At 45.8% G+C, this 21,239-nt stretch overlaps 1 protein-coding gene across 1 annotated transcript in view; it reads right to left on the minus strand.

The window, feature by feature from the left end:
- GAR1 (GAR1 ribonucleoprotein) overlaps positions 1 to 21,239 on the minus strand; it is an 81,304-nt gene that overhangs the window by 42,540 nt on the left and 17,525 nt on the right. Inside the window, exon 2 of the mRNA XM_078676097.1 lies at positions 14,688 to 14,919. Coding sequence (XP_078532223.1) covers positions 14,688 to 14,913 — 226 coding nt within the window. The 5' untranslated portion in view covers positions 14,914 to 14,919. The remainder of the gene's footprint in view (positions 1 to 14,687; positions 14,920 to 21,239) is intronic.

Genomic DNA, 21,239 nt, shown 5'->3' on the forward strand with positions numbered 1-21,239 from the left:
AACCAGGTACAAGTTCCAGGGGTAGCATAACAAGCTGTGATCCTCAGCAAATCGGTTAGTCCATCGTCTTCCAGCTGTGCGCTATCAGTTCTGTTTCCCCCAAGCCCTGGAGACACATTTGCCATTCATCGCTAGTGAGAGGTGGCGGGTGAAAGGGCTTAAGGCTTAAAAGCATCACCTCTGGGACAAACGGAATCAGAAAGGAAACACAGAGGGAAGGACGGAATGTCCGGCGTTCCCAGCAGATGTGAAGGGTGTTCGCAGCGCCCCACATCCTCTCCAGCATCCAAGGGAGGCCTTGCGGTACATACGGCACAGCACGCGAGGGGTGTAGTGCCACTCGTACCAGACTTTCCAGTCAAGACTTCAAAGTCACCGGCTTATCGGTAAATTAAGGCCCCTTGTCATCAGTAGGACCCGCACGTCTTTGTGGTCACTCGTTATTACTCAGGTTGAATGTGTATGCACGTGGCTAGTGTCTTCGCTTAAGTGACCACGCTGTTCACATCATACTAAAGGGCTGTGTGTGACTGTGCTTTCAGGCCACACAGTAGACATGCGCAGTGCTTAAATGTACAGGTACTCCCATGTATTGAGTGTCTGCACTTCTTTCGTTTGGGAGGGAGAGTACCTTCACTTCTGAGGAGGGGTGCAGTGCTTTTTTTTCTCTCTATAGCCCGAACTTGATCCGAAGGTATCAGAGCGCTTTACATGGGCATCAGTTACGATACACAAGGACACGTTCATTTTTGTGGGGCACTTCAAAAGGGAGAGCGCCGCACTTTTCAGTACCAAGCAGATATTCGGGGATAAAGAAAACATACAGTTCTGTATTTGTAGTTCAAGTATTGCCTCTGTGCGCCTGTGTGTGTGTAGTTGTGCATTCACCATTGCATAGGAGAGTTGTATGTGTGTATAGAACGCACCGCCACGTCACACTGTGTATGTGTCAATGACTGCACTGTATACTTTAGCTCTGTGCACTGGGCGTGTGTTTGTATGCTCACCATTAAATTATGCAGTTATAGGCACAGGGTGTCTTTTCTTTTAGCACTACTCCTTAAGAGTTGTGTACTCAGAAACTGTGCTTTTCATTTTTAAAGTCGCAGGTTAGAAATGTGCTAAAAGGGCATGTGTGTGAAGCCTTTAATGGTTCATTTTAGAACTGCCTACCTGGCTGGTGTGCCTGCTTACAAAACGCACCTCAGAACTGTGTTTCAAGTGTTTGTGTGCATGTGCTTTTGACCTACCCATGACAGAACAGTGTGCGAGTTTGTACGTTTTAATGGATAGCCTCAGAGCTGCGTATACCACGCTTTACTACCATACTGTAGAGTTGTGCACACTCACTCTACTACTCATTCTCTACTACTCACTCTCTACACCTCTTACACTCTACTTCCCCACTACTCACTCTACTTCCCCACTACTCACTCTACTTCCCCACTACTCACTCTACTCACTCTACTTCCCCACTACTCACTCTACTCACTCTACTTCCCCACTACTCACTCTACTCACTCTACTTCCCCACTACTCACTCTACTCACTCTACTTCCCCACTACTCACTCTACTTTCCCCACTACTCACTCTACTTTCCCCACTACTCACTCTACTTTCCCCACTACTCACTCTACTTTCCCCACTACTCACTCTACTTTCCCCACTACTCACTCTACTTTCCCCACTACTCACTCTACTTTCCCCACTACTCACTCTACTTTCCCCACTACTCACTCTACTTCCCCACTACTCACTCTACTTCCCCACTACTCACTCTCCACTACTCACTCTAATACTCTCTATTACTCACTCTCTACTACTCTCTAGTACACTTTACTTACCCGTTAGGACACTGAAACATTTTTGAACTAAGGATCAATTTTACGGTCATATATTCTAGTCAAAGTGCATGTTTTACAGACAACCAAAGAATAGAACAGTTTGTGGATCTCCAATATCTCTAGGAGCGCACATAGTGGTCACATTTAAGCATCTGGGCCGCCTTTAGAATAGCATATATCTCAGAGAGTCCAGAAACGGATAATTGCACAATTACCCCCCAACCCCACTACTCACTCCCGTGGAGGATACCCGCACCTCTTCCTCTACCCCATCACACTTAAAACAGTCATAGCCCAGCACTATTGCTTTTCTTGATAGAGGAATATGCATGCATTCTGTTGTATCTCGTCCTGCACCCCACACTTTTCTTACACAGACAGCGAAATGCAATGCAATAAGTCTTGCATTGACGAAAGATTAAGCTATTGCCATTATAGATGACAATGCCATTTATTTATATGTTTTCAAAACTAAGACATATATAAAAGTTGGACATTTACAATGCCAATAGCTCTAACATTTGCAAAGGCGAGACCCGTTGCATTGTAAATGCTTGTTTTTGTGTCTGGCATTAGTTAAGAAATCTGATTTTACTACTGTAACATGTATATTATAATTATTTGAAGAGGCTTTCAGCCTGCACTGTTAATTCATTGGTCTGTTATTGTGTCATTTACATTTTTCTTCTACCCACTACAGCATACTGCATGGGTCATGGGGTTAGGCTGCTTCAGCTGCTGGCGAACTTTGCTGTGAAGGACGCCATTCTGGCCTTTCAAAAGGACACATCCACATAACAAAGCAGTTGGTGGGTTTGGAGACCAAAATAGATTTGCTTTTAGTTAAAAAAAATTAAGATTGAGGTCACCGTAGCAGCTACCTCGACATTGCTTTTTAAAAACTATGACAAAACCAGCACTGAAATAGTCAAAATCATTGCAGCCAATGACTGACCTACTGGCTTTGGCAATGCTTGTTTAATGAAATATGGTACAATAAAAATAAAAACAACCTCGATGCCAAACAAAGTACACAAAAGAAGGAATAAAACCCTCTTTACCAATGTTCAACACCTGCACCTTTAAGAATTTCCCAACAATCGAATCTTACGCAACTTCAATCTTCCTATTAACCAACTTCACAAAAGGGGATAGGCAGAAATTTCCCCACGGGGCTCAATGAGCCAAGCCTCAGATCACTGCAAACGGAACTTCCATCAAAAGCCATAACTAGGCCTTGTCCGCATGGTGTTTAGAATTCAGCATGAACGTCCAAGCCAAACTTTGATGGGCTTACGATATGCAAGTTCCCATCTCTTTCCTAAAGCTGTTACCTTACAATCTAAAGTCAGTCTTTAAGGTTAACACGATTATAAACTAAAGGAAACGGACAACAACAAAAGTCTCCACAAAGTTCAAGAACTTAAGGCCTCTCTCTGCACTTCTCCAAACAGTAAAGACTTTGCATTCCTTGAATACCAGTATGGCTGCCTAACATGGTTGAGAGAGGGAGAGGGGTTGGCTTAACGGCTAAGGCGCTCGACCTCGGACCTGGGGAACTTGGTTCGAGTCTCAGTAACGACGCAAAAAAACAAGCATTTACAATGCAATGGTTTCGCCTTTGGAAATGTTAGAGCTATTGGCATTGTCTCAGAGCCACACACACACCCACACACTAAGAGCCACACACCCACACCCAGAGCCACACACACACCCACACACCCAGAGCTACACACACCCACACACCCAGAGCCACACACAAACCCACACACCCAGATCCACACACACACACTCAGCCACACACCCACACACCCAGAGCCACACACACCCACACACCCAGAGCCACAGAACAAGACGTTTGAAGCAGCACCGATATCCTGTTTTTAGAAACTTTATCGCTTGTTATTTTAAAAGTACAGCTAACATGATGGCAACGTCATACCGGTACCCGACACCAATCCCGCTCGATCACAAATGACAAATACATTTACATTTATCCTTCATGTACTACATTTGCACCTCTGTATCCACGCTATTCCAGTTTAATCCAAAAAATGAACAGTAAAGTAACTATCGTGCACCGTTTGCCTTATTTGTGGCTCTTTCTATGTCCTATTGTAAAACACTTCTCCGTACGTTTGAAATACATTAGCATCGCCAAACAGGGAATGCTGGAGCCGTTTCCTGAATCTCAGTTAGATAAACATATACATCAGTCAAGGCTCTTTGAATTGGAAGCAAGGAGTTAGCTGAATTTTGCCACAAAGACAAACATCACTTGATAGACTTTCAGGTAGTGTGGCTTCCGCAGTCTACGGTTTAAATAAAAACTTCAACAACACTGGAGAATTCATTTAAAGAGAAGGCGAGTCTTGGCTGCTGCGTTGCATAATTTAGCTACACATCATGATAAAGGCCCTTTAAGGGGTGATTGTCTATGCTCGATGCATGGGCAGCATGGCTCCTAAACAGGCCCTACTATGGTTCATGAAGGGCACACTTTCATTTATTAACATACATCACTGGACAGGACAGGGGGGCGAAGTGATGTTTCTATTGCAGCGTTTAGCTGAAGCACACGAACACATTTCAAGACATACTCTTTAAAAGGAACAATGAAGGTACATCACAGATGGCAGTGCTTGTTGAAAACACATGGAGGTCTCCTGACATCTTTAAAATGGAAGCATGGGGGTGCTTACCGCCTTGCACAATTTAGCTAACCTCTGAAAAAATGAAACAAGCCATGCAAGCATAAGGCGGGGTGTTGATCGTACATTTCACAGTTTAGAGAATAAATTAGCATAATGAGACGGACAATTTAAATGGAAGGGTGAACGTGTATTGTGCCATGCAGAGAACACCCTAACACGTGAACATCAGCAAACAGACCCTTTAGGTGAACAGAAGCTGCAAGAATTGGCTGCAATGAACACTTTTCTAGCTGAAGTTAAGGCGACAATAGTGAAGTGAAACACGGCAGACACAGAGGAACTGTTGTAATGAGAGGAGGGTAAAAGTGGAGACCATACAGTGTCTGTGACTAAAGAGCTGACAGGAAACATGCAGCTGTGCGCGCTTATCGGCTCTCCCAGGCTCGGCGTGTGGTTGGTGCTCACTCCTTCGCCCCCATCTGAGCGGAGCTCTGAAATATTTCTGCTCTGTCCTCAGATGTTTGTAGATGAGGCTTCCTGTGTGAGGTTGCGGAGACCGCGCACCGAAAACACCCATGGAGATGGTGCTGTCAAATAATAAAAAACATGAACTCGCCCCGCCTTCTTTAATAACACACACTGGTCTTTCAACACATTACCTTGCGTCCTTCCTGGTCAGCCCATTTCTTTTGCACATCTCCATATCGTTTATATCCTGTAGTTGCTCCCGGCTTGTCCATAGCCCCAGCCATAGAACTCACCTCTCGTTCCCGTTCCTCAAACCCTTGACGCCCTCATTCCATATTTGTCCATGCAACCCCTGCTTTGCCCACCCCTTCAGACTTATTTTCACAAGCCCCCACTCCCTACTCACCCCTTCTCCTCTGCGCCGCCCGTCTCTTTCAGCGCTCTGAGGTAGCTTCAAGGCGCAGTGCCTACGGCCATTAACTACGATAAATAAACCCTCTCCGCTCAGAGCGAGAACAGCCCCCACAGGAAACGACGGCACGGAGCCCCTCCCCCTCCCAGGACTGCAGCTTCCATCTTGGAAAGGTAGTCTGGGAAACAGCGTTCGAGGCTAAAGGGACCTCGCTGGGCGCTACTATACACACATGCCCCTACTGCGTGCGTCCACAGGACGACACTTTTGTATCCACCAACGCGCAACACATCATTGAGAACTTCCTAAATAGTTTATATAAATATGAAGAGCTGCTAGCCTGTATGGCTAGCCTAGTAACAGTTGCTCCTTCTGTGAAGTCTCCAGGAGCAACAGCTTCCAGTTCCTGCAAGGTAGTCGGTCCCAAAAGACGAACAGGAATTTAACACCTGTGCATGAAGGATTGTAATCTGTTGCACTGGCAGAAGGATAGGAGATATTAAAAGCCAATTCGTACCCTTAACACAACTACGATCGGTTCGCTAAATATATTTTCCAAAATTAAATTAACACATACAGGACGAACTGCAGAGTTGATTACGTTCTGCAACAACAACGTAGTTTTCCGGCTATGAGTATGTTACAAATTCCTCGTACGTGAACACTGCGAGACGGCGACATAACAAACCCCTCGTTGTACCGCGACACCAAGCGCGAGTGACTAATGATAATAAATGCAGAACAAGGCAAGATTTAGCGGGGTCAACAAAAACGTGGTGATGTTAGACGATCCCCTGCGAGTTCAACTCGGTCTAACCTTGAGTCTGCGTTACAAAACAAGGAAGAAAAGCTCAGACAATAGTTAGGAGTTGAGCTTTACTAAAGATCTATTAGTAGTGCACTACTAACATGAAGTGTTTTATTTGCACTTGCATGAACAATAACGCGGAGCGACAGCTGTTCACAAAAGAAATCCTGGCTTGTTGAAATACTAAATATCCAAAGTAGTACAAGTACTAAAAGTGGGCCATTAACGTTGAGTAACTGATTATGTAGAGTTGGAAAAATAAGGACCACGCAAACTAAAAACAATTTGGCAACCATAGCTGTGTGAACCAGGAAAGGGGTGGGGGTAATGCGAATGTCTCTTTTCCGTGGGACACACTAGCTAAAACACTACCCCGTTCCCAGATCCCAAACAAGTTGAATCTCGCATGGAAAGTTCCATAGCAAAAGGGTGTTCGTATAGGGGGCTGGGGGGGGGGGGAAGCTCTCCGACGCCCTGGAACTCTGTAGTCCTTTCCTATCAATACCTCCTGGTGCTCCCCAAATACCTGCAGATCGGCTGCTACCCCAGCCGCCATTTTGTGTTTCCACGTGTTGGGGGCCAGTTCCCAACATCAACAGGCAAAGGGATATCACCCCAATCACTTGTACGGCGGAAACACGCCCGTACCCACTGCCAGAAATCAGGCACTTGGGCCTAAAAAGCAGATTGATAGAGCACCGTCTTCTGGGGAAACACGCCTCGATAATAGTAGAGTTTGATACTTTAGGAGCGGCTCAAGCCGGCAGGAGCACAATCAAGGGACACTAAGAGGTGCATAGGCACAAGTTAGAAAGCAAACAAACAGGCCAAGGGAGCCCTTCCGTTACTTACCGGTAGACGCCATCTTTCCCTCTCCAAATGCTCGTCCTCCCAACGTCCACACTGACTGCACACGGTCGCGCAAGCGCACACCTCACAAGACCCGGCGAGTCCACTTCATGCAGGGCAGAGGGAGATGCGGTAGTATGCAGGGCAGAGGGAGATGCGGTAGTAACAAACAAACCAGAGTCGCCAGCCTCGCTGTCCCCTCTACAGAATGCACATTTTCGGGGGTCAGAAGATATGCACGGGTGGATATGCTTGGTTTGCAGACAGTGGTTTAGTCTAGCAAAGTCAGGGATCGACTTTCATAACACGCATCGGTGTGAAACGTAGACTCTGAATAGGCGGGTCTTCTATGACGTCAGCACAAGGAGACGGCAGGCATTGCAAGGTGAGATGGTTTCCTCCAGCGCTGATTGTCGTCTCTATGTTTATTTAGTCAAAAGTTTTTGTAGTGATTCTTCAAATGTGTCAAAGCAGGTATAAATACACTTTTGTAGGGAGTAAACAAAATGCGCTTATATAGTTTGTTAAATAGCCTACGAGCGGTTCATGCAGGGAGGAGGGCGGGAGAGGACACGGTCGGCGGGAGGAGGGCGGGAGAGGACACGGTCGGCGGGAGGAGGGCGGGAGAGGACACGGTCGGCGGGAGGAGGGCGGGAGAGGACACGGAGGGCGGGAGAGGACACGGTCGGCGGGAGGAGGGCGGGAGAGGACACGGAGGGCGGGAGAGGACACGGTCGGCGGGAGGAGGGCGGGAGAGGACACGGAGGGCGGGAGAGGACACGGACGGCGGGAGGAGGGCGGGAGAGGACACGGACGGCGGGAGGGAGGCGGAAAACGTGCACAGGACAGCGAGGGGGCGGGGAGGCACACGGAGGGGACGGGAGGGGAGGGAACGGAAAAAACGTAACTCCGCCCTGGGAAAAAATCTCGGGAACGCCCCCGAATCTGGTCCGGCCTTGACGGACAGATCCGGCACTCAATGGCTAGCCTCCATTTATGGAGCTAGCCAATGAGAGCCGGGGGACGTTCCCGAAGTGCTTAGTGTCGACATAGGATTTCACCTGCGCTGAAAAGCTGCGCAGAGCGCAGCCTTTCGGCAGGCGAAACCCAAAAAACGTGATTCTGGGCAAATCACTTAATCTCCCCGTGCCTAAAAAATGAAAGTGTGTCCTCGTGTAACGTAACTGGTGCTATGTAAAGCGCTGTGATAACTGATTCGGTTCGGTTCAAGTTCGCGCTATATAAAACTCTGAAAAAAAAATGATAAAAAAAAAAAAATATTTGGTAATTTTGCCCCAATAAGATCAAATAAAGCAGATACATGGATATCCTTTCCGTTGGATCCGGAAACCAAGTGATGGAAGAGCAAATGACACTCCATTAAAAAACTTACTTGAAGCTAAAAATAATTTTCACGGTTAGCCTAAAACCGGATGTCATCTGATTTCAACATAGAAGTTCTTTTTGTTCAAAGAAACTTACAAGTTTGTGTTTGGCAAGCATTTTGATAGGGGTCTCCCACCACTGAAAAACAGGCAAACATGCTATTGTGAAAGTCTAGAGTAATTGTCTTTCCAGGTAATGGAAGTGAACGCCTATTTCAAGCAAATGTAAAGGAATGAGTTCCCAAAAAGTATTTATGTCCTTGGGCAAAAAAGGTAGATGTGCAGCTGCAGAGCTTTTCCATTGATTTGTGGCTTTTCCAATTAGTGAGAATTTGACATTAACTGAATTCTGTGAAATCAACAGTATTCTTTGGGTTCTTTGTGAATCTCAAAGTGTCAACTTTATTCCAAAAACAGGACACTAGATGTCTGACTTTTTTGCAGCCAGCCATTGTGAATCTGGCTGACCCTGGGTCTGCATGCCTACATTGAAGACTGACATGGTACCAAATCCATAGTTCGTTTTGTTAATAAACAGCATCCAAGTTCAAACAGTCAGTGGCTCCCCTGCATCATTGACAATGGATACACATGATTAACAAGTCTATGAATAGCAGAGCCCCAATTTGTCATGCACAACAAGTTTCACACTGATGTGTGGCTCATTAGACATGTATAGCTAGGCTCCAGTGGTAGAGTGAGTACAGTACACTCTCGTGGTATTTTGTGCAAAATAACAGCAGACTGGGATGCAGCACGCATAATTACCAGTGGCTGAGATTAATTCAAGCATTCCATCCATCACGTTTTTTATACTTCAGTGTGTCGCAGTAAGTGGGACATATATGCCCACATCACGTGGGTAAAGGGTTGCTTGTGTTCCAGGTCAGGGAACCCAGCCTAGGACTTCGGGTGAGACTGTTCCCACTGGAGCAGGGTCAAGGCGGATTTGCATATGGCAGAGTCCAAACTGAATTGCCATGGTGTGCAAAATAACGACTGGGATGCAGCCTTTACCTGTGGCTGAGATTAATTCAAGGATTCCATCCATTACTTTTCTGCATACTTCAGTGCTACACTAACCTGGTGGCATGAATTCAGGTCAATGGTGCAATATCTAACCCAATACCAACAACCACAGACACCAGACGCCCCTCACTCAAAACTGTCTGCCCTAGCACTAGAGCCACTTGCACGCCACCTGCCGAATTGTATCTCTCAATGTGTACTACGCTTCACAGACCACTTATTGCTTATATAGTATATGCAGGCAATATGGTGGTAATCCGCAAAATCCCCACAACAGTGTATCCCCCATTATAAGAGAATATAGAAAAATTGGGTTTCTCTCCAGCCTAAATATAAATTGCAGTAAATCACTAGTCTTTTCCATCACCCCCAATAACGGAAAAGCGCTCCTTTGATTGGCGCTTTTAAGTGGTGTGTGGATTCAGAAAGATAGATAGGAATGTGGTTTGGCCGAGATACAGATACTACGCTCAAAGAGTACGGTGTAGCGATTTCTAAACTTTAGACACAAAAAAAAGTGCTGGTGTGCCTCCACTCTCTCCTTTGCAGGCGGGACAGTCCTGGTGTAAATGACTGTCCTCCCCAGGTTTATTTATTCATTAAATAACAGATCTATAACATTAACAGACTTTCAACAGAGTGTGATCCTTAGTGATAAAAACTGGTCTGGATCAGTGAACACCTCAGACTTTGATAGGAGATTCTACAAACAGTGGATTTACAGCACTCGATTTAGAGCCCTTTCATCTTTGCGCACAGGCATAATATACTAACCATTGCGCACAGGCATAATATACTAACCATTGCTATTATCTGCCGCCAAATCGTCCACATATATATTGATGAAAAAGACCATGCATCACCCACTAGTCTCCAGGCTGCAATCTATCAACATAACACATGAATGAGCAAAGGTTGGCTCTATTGCCTGCACAGTACTGGCATGGGAGTCTATGTGCACTAGAGCTAATGTGAATACTACTCCATTACCCGAAACTTACTCCAACATGTGAAAAGCAATCACCAGATCTCCTACACTCAGCAGGTCTGATTAAGTTTGGTGATCTGTTCTCGGAGGGCAAATGTACACAACTTGATGACATAACATTTGGAGGAGGCCGAAAGGCACTTCTGAAGTTTCAATGTTATCGCTTACGCACAGTGTGCTAAAGCAGCCCTCCTCACTGCAACCCCCTCTACTTAAGACACCATTGCTACTACAACCTGCTAAAACTACCAGGTGCCTCATCACACTTTTGCATAACTCCATGCAGGCTGACGCCCTGATAATCAGACATTTATCACTTGACAAATAAAACTGCGAATTACAGCGTTAGTGGACTGAGTCGGACCAGACATACTGCCGCAAGCAAACTGGTAATGTCACCCAACAATAGAGTAAGGATTATACACTTTAAATTCCTCCATAGAGTTTACAATACCCTTACATTAATGAGAAAAGGTCTCACGACTGCCCTCCCTCCCTCCCCTCATTAGGTACAGGACAGCGAATGCGGACTTACTACACTCTGCATGGTTTGGCCCCACAAGTTAATGGCAACAATCACAAACAAAAACAATAGCCTACCAGATTGCACTGAACCCCATGGTCTGCTTGCTGGGCAGTTTCAGGGCGGTACAGCTAGGTGTGACTGAAGCTTGCAGCATTGGTGCTACTGGTTGCGAAAGGACAGGTGGCGTAACACTGGGGACAGGGTTCCTCTCCAACTCATAAAAACTAGCCAAGGGATCGGATGACAAACTTGAATGATATTCTGAATCTCTACCAAATTTCTGTAGGGCGGGAAATATAGTATAGCCATTACTTAATTAGCTGCTAGCTTCCACCGACATTACACTCAAATATGTTAAACAACATAATAAGCATCCCACACGGATTACTGATAAAGGCTATATTGTGAGTAACTGTCCCAAATGCACTGCCACATGCGATTCAAGATCCCAGCTGCAGAGGATGGTAAGAGCATGCTTAAATAGATTGCTTGCCACTTGCTTACTTTACTCAAATCAGATCTTTACTAATGAGTCATTGACCATACCAACAAGGCTTTAACCATAGTGCTCTCTCTTTTTTTCTGGGTACTCAAGGAGGATTCAAGCAGATAGGTTTAGTTCTGTTTTTCCATTTCTATTTTGGCACTGCAGATCAGAACAACATCAGAAGGAAGATAACCACCTCGCTGGCAATTTTAGTTGCTACAAGTCCATTTATGATTCTGGTCTCCTTCTTTCATCTAGCATTTGTTCCAGGATTCTAAATGAGGGGGCACAGCCAGAGAAATTGGTTCTTCATTGATTCTACCAAAAAGTGTATCCGCGTCGCGATTAAGCAAAGCAATTCCAAGTACTTTGAAGACAGATTATAATGTTTAGCAACATGAGAAGCATGACTGTAGAAACTGAAGATGCTACCCCCTCTGCTACTATTGATAAGAAAGGTGAGTGTACCTTAAAGATGGTTTATTCCTCTACCAGGTTCTCGCTGATCACTGGTACCTGTGAAACATGCACTTTCCTTGCACAAGTCTCCTTGCAGACTGTCACGGAAAATGTGTTTCTGCAGAAGGACAACAACTGCCCCCCCTCTTTTTCCGAAGGCATAGGGAAACCGCCGCAGGTACCCTTAGACATGGCTTCAGATCATGAGAAAGAAGTAGCTCAAACAACTGTTTCAGCGATGGCAGGGCAACACAAAGCACTTAATGAAAACCTGAAAAAGAGGAGGGTTCTAAAAAAATAAAAAAATCTCTGCTTGTCAGACTTCCTAATTAGAGTTAAAACTTTTTAGTAAAAGTTTGGAGAGATAGTTAAGTGGCAGAAAAGTCCCTTTTATCTCAAGCCTACGGCAGTGTTCTGGAGGCTTTACAATTCAAAAAGTCAATCTGCACAGTAGGAGCATGTCCACCATAAGTATCCAAGACCATAGTAAGGAGGGTTGTTACTCTTCAGCCATATCAAAGTACAAGTCAGCATGAATAGATTAACACTACTCAACAAATCCCTACTCTCATTCTCCTTCCTTGAAGAGATGGCTGTCTTGCCATTCCCTCGGATTCGGGACAAGTTTGGATCAGACATAGGGGTGCAGCAAGTGATCAGTAAAGGATTCTCCTTAGACTGATTGGTCCCCTGGATGTACATCATCATCAATGGCAAACCCTCCAAAGAGGGAAGCCTTACACAGGATGTGTTACATTACATTTGCCATATAATATAATGGAGCAGTTGGGCCTGGTGGTTTACTCCTATCTACTCCTAGTCTGATGATTACAAGAAACACTTCCTGGACTGCAGTCTCAAATGGTGAACCTTTTTTTTATTTTTATGTAAATCAGGGATGTGACATTTTAGATTAAACAACTGCAGGTGATCATACCTAGAGTCTGTCAAGGTACTTTTCTTACTTGTATAGATCTGGAAGGATGTATATTTGCATATGCCAATCCAACCAGGGCATCAAAGGGACCTGAGATTTTTTATTCTCTCTGGCCAGATATAGTCCATAACCTTTGGACTGAAGTCAGCACAAGAGTATGCATAATGGGTTTTAGCACTGCAGCTTCTGAAGGGGGGGGGGTAATGTGCACCCATCCCGATAGGATGGTGAATTAAGACTCTCTCCCCCCCCCCCCCAAACTGACACACACTGATCTGATGTGGAAGGTCTCTAGAAATCTTGTAAGATTCTCAACAAAAACAAACTGAATGTTGTACCATTCCATCAGAGAGAGGGTTCCTACATTCCCCAATGGATGCCTATTGTAGGGCAAGTACTGCTTCTACCTCCTGGCTAACAGCTCTTATCAGGTGGTAATGGCCTCCTGCCAGTCACTACATTCACAGGGAGGCACAGCAGATTGTGTTTGTGGTGCCCTACCACTTTGGTTCCCTAGCACTGGTTTCAGCCCCCACATCTAGTGCAGCATGCTTTCCAGACTCCGTATTAAGACCAGGACGCAAGGAAGAGAGGGTTAGAGAGAGAAAACACAGGCTAAAGCTTCCTATACCTCGGGTCACGACAACAGCTGCCACTCACAGATAATGGGTGTTGCCCTGCGGATTGAGTCACCTCTTGGGTTGTGGTCAGACCAGTAGTCCAATAGACTTCCAAGTGGAAGGAACAGAGAGCAGCTTGGACAGGGGGATAGTCTTTTGTCTACTTAAAGGCCACAAAAGCAACAAGGCCTTGTCCCTGAATCATGATAGCAAATAGGTCACAGAATGTTTCATACACAGGCACGGGGTTCCAGATCTCCCTACTAGGCACTTCAGCACACTGGTGACTTCATCTCTTAGCTTTAATCTGGGCCTTGTTCCTGCCACAGCTGGGGACCGTCTAAGTTGACTCCCAGACATATAGGTCCTTCTTCAATTGGCTTCCCACTCAGCCTGGAGGTCTTTCAGGTGATCAAGAAACATTTGGGGACTCTATGAACAGCCATGCTTATATCTAGTCAGTAGATTTTGCTGCCAACATTTTGTATGAAAGGGAATGTGTTGGGACATTTGTGGTTTGCCTTTTCCCCTACACTGTCTGTTCATCTGGGCTCTCCTCAAGATCGGGACGCATGTGTTCACATGCCTTCTCAAGGCACCCATTCTGGCCACAACTGAGAACATCCCCTCACCCCCACCAAGAGTGCAGGGTCCGGTACCACCCCTCAGCTTGAAGGATGAACAGTTAAGTCTCGTACAGGCGGGTGAGTCCACTAAGATGGCTTCCATCTCGGATTACTAAACGATTTATGCATTTTGTCAGTTTGAATTTAGGCTTGTTCTCTGAAAGGTCTTAAATTCGTACAGTGCACGTCACAAAGTTTGAGTATGGAGCGTATTTAGTAAGGACCCCCCTCTTTCAATTTGTTACATCCTCAGTGACGACTGGTAGAAGTGAACAAGTGGGCAATGCTAGATTACTTACTAGAACTCTTCATTACACCAAGCCCTAAACTGTTTGAACCCCACACACAAAGCGGATGTCCACGGGTCTGATGTTTAGTAGAATCTCCTACTATTTTTCAATGAATGCTAAAGATCCCTCTTAATGGTAGGCTCCACGTACAATGCAGTTAAAATAATACTGTCCATCCATGACAATTCAATCATTTATAACATTAAATGATGCAAACCATTTCACTATATTTAACTCTTAGGCTGCATGCACATAAAAGGGCACATGATGAACTGGAAGCTACTCAAACAGATAAATAGCTTACCAACAACGCTCTCTGGTGGTCCTTGGTCATAACCTCTATTAAAACCTCCACGCCCAAAACCGCCACCACCACCACGTCCACCACCTCTGAAACCACCACGTCCACCACCTCTGAAACCGCCGCCACGTCCACCACCCCGATCACCTCCTCCTCGATATCCATCACCTCCTCCTCGATATCCACCACCGCCTCGATTGAAGCCACCACCGCCTCCACGGTAAGACATTTTTGGCTAAAAAGAGAGAACAAAATAATTATTATTGAAGGAAAAAAAATATTTTTTTAAAATCACAAAAAACAAACAAACACATAAGCATTGATTAATGTGAGCTACAACCAACACACACTGGCAACCCCAACTGGTCTCTGCAAGGCAAGAGCTATTGGCTTTGTAAATGTTAACGTATTTTAGCCATGTAGCCAAAGAGTACATAATTTAATCGGGAAAGCAACAATTTATCCATGTTTTCTTGTCTCACTTTGTAGAAATCAGACAGGAAATAAATAATCTATTTGTCTTTTGACTAAAAGCTGAGCGCTTTACATGAGCAGTAGTTACATGACAAGCTCACTTGCATGGTTTACAGGCCTAGGAAGATTAAGTGATGTGCTCAGAATCACAGGATGTTGATCCTACGCCAGGACTCGAACCTGGTTCCATGTTGAAAGATCTTATCACAATGGCACAACCTGGGTAGAGGGAGGCAGCGGGTCAAAAAAACAAAAGCAATTTAAGGGCAGCTCCCTGTTGTAAACAAAGGAGCCATCATGTGACCAGCACACCCCCACCCCCATTCTTCTCCTGGACAAAATGTGTGTATAGGGCAGAAACATGTAGCCCTGACAACAAAGTTATAACTGAAACTAAAAGGAATTTAGAACTAACACAAAATAGCCACAGGAACAGATGTGCAGCTTACAGGGTGAGGGAGTCCTTAAACTATAATTAAGAGATAGCCAGAGCGCAAAATAAATAAGTAATGGAAGTTTATTAATCAGGCTTCAATGGGTCACAAAACAAGAAAGAGCACTGAAACCGCATGTTGGACTGTCTGTCCCCATCTCTGAATGCCACTGTGTCTGTTGTCTTCATTCAGAACCACAAAGTGCTCTCAAGAAATCAGTGTCTGCTGCACATGCACACATAGAAACATGAACAATGGTGGGTAGGAAGTGTTGGCTGGTGAGGTCTCAGGGTGGGGGCATGTGGGGACTGAGATGGTTGTTTATAAAACAGAGAGTGGGCGGGACGGGTGGTCAAGAAAGACTGGGGCCGAGGGGAAAACATAAGCACTCATGTGAAGTGCTAGAACACAAAACCAGTAGCTCTAAAAACAGGAGCAGCGGATGGAAACCGGTACATGGTCCATGCTCTGGGCGAGGGCCACACACACAAGAGGATGTGACCCAGGCACGGCTTGACAAGCAGGAACAACAGAAATTAGAGCTATGCAGAAGCAAACAAATGAAAAGATATGGCAGGGCTGTAAGCCCACTGTGGGTGTAACAACATGTCTAGAAGAGACAGCACATGCACAATCAAGCTGAGACCTAAAAATCACTGCACAAGATTGCCAAGATTTGGCAAAGCCAATGGTTGACAATTTCATGTGCTAATACATGCAACCAGCATTTCTACAATGATGCAACATATGGAGGCAATCAGACCCCCCCAGGATATAGCGGCATGGATTAGCAAATTTAGCGGCACAAAAATGGAAGTTTAGCGGCAATTTTGCGGCATTTTACTTGGCCATTTTTCCTACAACAAACACATTCGTTTTTTTTGTTATTTAACAACATGAAGCTATGTATAGTTCCTTTATTTACAATATAGATAGATATATTTACAATATAGATATAGATATATACATAGCTTTATGTTGGTAAAGAACTAAAAAAAAAAATAAGATATCTGTGTATGTTGTAGGAAAAATGGCCAAATAAAATGCCGCAAAATTTCCATATTTGTGCCGCTAAATTTCCATTTTTTAAAAAAATATATTTTTATTGTTGCATTGTATTGGACATTATCGTGCGTATTGACATTTAGTAGTGTGGCTTCAACATTCAGCCACACTCCATCAATATAGCAACGTACATTTTCTAGTTTATAACTATCAACTAAAAACATCACTGATTGGATTTCTGGCATCAATTCTTGCAATCATCAGTACATTATTAACGATCTAAGCAGTACTATCGCCCGAGCATTCTATGTGTTTCGTGAACTGTATCTCCGCTCTGTGAACACCTATTGTCATAGTTTACCCATTGTCTCGATCCTATTCCCCTCTCTTCACCCTTCGTCCTCATCCCCCTCCTCCCCTGAGCTATCAATATCTGTTTCTTCTGTCAGCGGCGTGCATATATCCCCCCTATAGGTATTCCAGGATAGCCATAATTTATTCCATTTGCGTGGGTTCGACCTTTGTTTATACACCGCCCTCTCCGTCACCATAAGTAAGTCCATGTGCTTACACCATTGGCCCAAGGTAGGTGTTTCCTCTGCTCCCCACTTTTGCGCTATGTCACGTTTCGCCAACATCATGCCGATCCCCACCCATCGCCTCCCATATGTCGTCAAATCATTTGGGCCCCAAATATTGAGTAGGCACAGCCTCGGGTCAGGTGTAACGGTCAATTGTAAGGTTTGGGCCATAGTGCGTGTTATTCTTCGCCAGTATATCATGATTTTAGGGCACTCCCAAAGAGTATGAAACAGGGTGCCTTGTGCTCCGCACAGGCGCAGGCAGTGTGGATGTTCCGCTCTATGTATTTTATGCAGCATAGTACGTGTATAGTAAACTCGGTGCAGTATCTTAAACTGCACCAATCTAAATCTTGCCGATATTCCGGCCTCCCTGGGGGATGCCAGTGCGGCATTCCAACAATCGTCATCTAGTTCCCCAAGCTCTTCCTCCCAGGTGTCCTTCAGTTTCTGTAGTGGGTCTGGCAAGTTGTTTATTAATTTACGGTAAGTGAGGGAGGTAGCCCTATTCTCCATGTAGTCTGTCAACAGTCGGTCTTCCAGGGGAGCTGACTCTGGGACCGTGGTATCAGGATCTAAAGCTGTCATCAACGCGTGCCGTATCTGTATGTAACGGTACGTTTCAGTCACCCTCATGTCGTACTGGTCCCTGAGTGCTTCAAATGGCATCACTTCTCCTCCCGCCCACAGGTCCCCAACTGTTGAGATCCCTATGGTGTCCCATTGGTCAAACCCCTTGCTGTGTCTCAGACTACCCAACGCCCTGGAGTCCCATAACGGTGTCATACGTGTGATCACACCCTCCCATTTCAATCGTTTCTGGGCTTTATGCCACAGTGTCACTGTGTGCTTGGTGGGTCCTATCAGTTTTTTAAGTAGTCCAGTGTTGTAGAGAGGGGCCAGTAGGGTGGCAACGCCCAGCTGTCTCCTATCCGCCGTCAACGCCGGGTCCTCCTGCGGGCCATGTACCCATCGGTTAATTATCTTGAGGTGTGCTGCCCAATAATACAGTTCCAGGTTTGGGAGGGCTATCCCTCCACTGTACGAATCCCTGATCAATTTTAAATGCGCCACTCTCGCTGGCTTGTTCCCCCACAGCAGGCTCGACAGTTGAGTAGAGACTTGTTTGAAAAACTGTGGTGGGACTATCGCCGGTGTGTTTTCTAGGACATAGAGAAAACGGGGCAGTGCCATCATCTTGAACAGCGCTGCCCTGCCCAATAACGTCAGGGGGAGGGTGCTCCAATGTCGCACGTCTGATTTTAATCGTTCGAGCAGTGGTCGAAGATTCAGGGTCCTGAAAGTCTCATGTGCTCGTGTAATATGGATCCCTAGATATCTGAAGGATACTTCCTCCAGTAGCAATGGACAGTTAGTGTTCAGGTCCGGCGGTGCGCCACGTAACATATAAAGTACTGATTTCGTCCAGTTTATTTTATAACCCGACGTCGTCCCATGCCTTTCGCACAGCGCTAGTAACGCCGGTATACTCTCTTGTAAGTCCATCAAGTATATTAGCATGTCATCCGCCTACAATGACACCCTGTCTTCCCATCCGTCTCCCCATTGCACTCCTCTTAGCAACCCGGTGGTCCGAATGACAGCAGCCAGCGGCTCCAGGACCAGGGCAAATAGTAACGGCGAGAGCGGACAGCCTTGTCTCGTACCCCTCTTCAGTGATATTTCTCTGGAGAGACGGCCGTTTGCTAGCACTCGTGCCACCGGGTCTTGGTATAGTAGTTTGATCCATGCTACAAATTTCGGGCCAAAGCCCATGTGTTCCAGTACCGCAAACAGGTATCTCCATTCTACCAGATCAAATGCCATCTTGGCATCCAGCGAGAGGATCGCCGCCGGTTTCGTCAACAGTGATGCTCGCGCCATCACCCCATGCAACCGCCTTAGGTTCATCGCTGTGCTTCTATGTGGCATAAATCCTGCCTGGTCAGGGTGTATTAAATGCTCCAGATGTGGCAATAGCCGATTGGCCAGTAATTTTGCCAATATTTTATTCTCGGCGTTTAATAACGAAATCGGGCGGTATGAACCGCAATCCTCAGGAGGCTTGCCTGGTTTTGGTATTGTCACTATAGTTGCCGCTCGTTGGTCGGGCGGCAACTGTCCCTGTCCTAAACTGTCCTGAAACATATTAAGTAGAGGTGTGGAGAGCGTGTCTGACATTGTCTTGAACCATTCTATCGGAATCCCGTTGCGACCCAAAGCCTTCCCCGAGTGCAGGGCAGTTATAGCTACCTTAATCTCCTCAGTGGTCAAGTCCATCTCCAAGTTATCTTTGTTGGCCTGTGACAGAGTGCGGGTGGGTATCCCCACGAGAGATGTCTCCGCCATCTCCTGGGTAACCACGGTGTCGGGGGTGTACACTGTCTGGAAGTGATCAGCCAGAAGCTCGACTATTAGAGATGGGTGTGTTTGTAATACACCCGCGCCATCTTTCAGCTGTAAAATGGCTCTTTGTCCGTCTTTCTTCCTATCTAACCTAAATTTCCATTTTTGTGCCGCTAAATTTGCGAATCCATGCCGCTATATCCTGGGGGGGGGGGGGGTCTGTTGAAGGTACTGCTTCCTCTGGGTGCAGCCTATAGCTTTTGATTTCTTGACATGTGCCTTCAGTCATTTTTCACTTTAAACCTGTGAGCTTATTAACTGACCTGGCTTGAGCGGTGGTTTAACAGTAGCCTAGCAACAGGTGAGTTACTTGAATCTAGTGGCTATCGAAAGTACAGATAGCAAAATCTTAAGTAAATAATGTTTCTTACAACATTCTTGCATTTTTTTTTATTTTTTTTTTAAAGAACCTTTATTGTTACTGCAAATAAATACAAGCATGGGCCTACAACCACCCTGGCCGGGCGCTAGTCAAGTCGTAAGTACATCAAGTCAATATAGAAAAATACAGCAGCCCGAAAATTGGGGTCTAATAAGTGTCCAGGATAGAATTTGCATTCAAGCGTACTGTGTAAGAATCAGGATTCAAGAAGGTTCATTTTACAATAGAGAAAACTCAAAGTCGATGCCATACATTCATACATGGCCCCACAGTAGCAAGCATGAAGCAAGAAATCCGCAAATAGAGCAAATACGGTTGAAGTATTGGGGGTAAGGCATACGAGTCAGGATAAATGTAAAAACAAACACGTTTCGTAGCGAACTGTACCCCACCCCTCAAAACGAAACATACTGTAGGAAACATGAAAAACGACGACACCAAAAAGAAGACAGACAAAGGGCCATAGAAACAAAGAAAGGACATGTAAACAATCCCCATCCTCCTACCCTGCATCCCTGCAGAAGGCTACGGCCTATCCCCCCCAGCAGCGTGCCTGTCACCCTAAATAAGAGACCCTAAATATAGAGAAAGAAAAGGGAAGAAAAAGAAGAAGAAAAATGTGGGGAAGGGCCATCGATCTAGCCACCCGGCCCACTCTCTACCACCGCGTACAGTAAACGTCCTAAAAGCAAAATCAGGATAGCCACGGAAAATAGCAATCACCGACAGCACAATCAATTACTTCCCCGCTGAGTGTCCCCCAAATCACCATCAGCCAACAAAGAAGGTCCACCATGTCCTATACGGTCTCACCCCTGGCCTTTTCTATCAGTAGCACCAACATATGTCCACCTATCAAGCAGCTTAAAGAGCAGTGTGGGGGGTCCAAGGGATCCGGGCGGACCGGGCAGAATTGTTACTCCATGAGACCTCAGCCACCAAAACCCAGCCGAACATGTAGGGCGGAAATCCGTCTGTGCCAGTATCGACTCCGAAGTCATCCTCCAGTTCGAACACAATCTCATCAGCCAGGGAAAGAGAGGCACATCTTCCGGCAAGCGCCGAAACTCCGCCGGGGCAGTCCAAACCAGAGATCGATGTTGTTCCCCCAACCGCCGAACAAAGAAGGGTGCAGACAAGTCACTCAAATGCACAACAGATCTGTCCAAAGGGATCTCATAAACCGGGTCTTCCAGCGTCTCCACAAACACAGGCGTTGCTGGAGCACTCATCACTGACGCAGAGGCGGGCACATCGGCGCTTATTTGAGACC

The sequence above is a fragment of the Lissotriton helveticus genome, chromosome 2_1 (genome assembly GCF_964261635.1).
Source record: "Lissotriton helveticus chromosome 2_1, aLisHel1.1, whole genome shotgun sequence".
Lineage (NCBI taxonomy): Eukaryota > Metazoa > Chordata > Amphibia > Caudata > Salamandridae > Lissotriton > Lissotriton helveticus.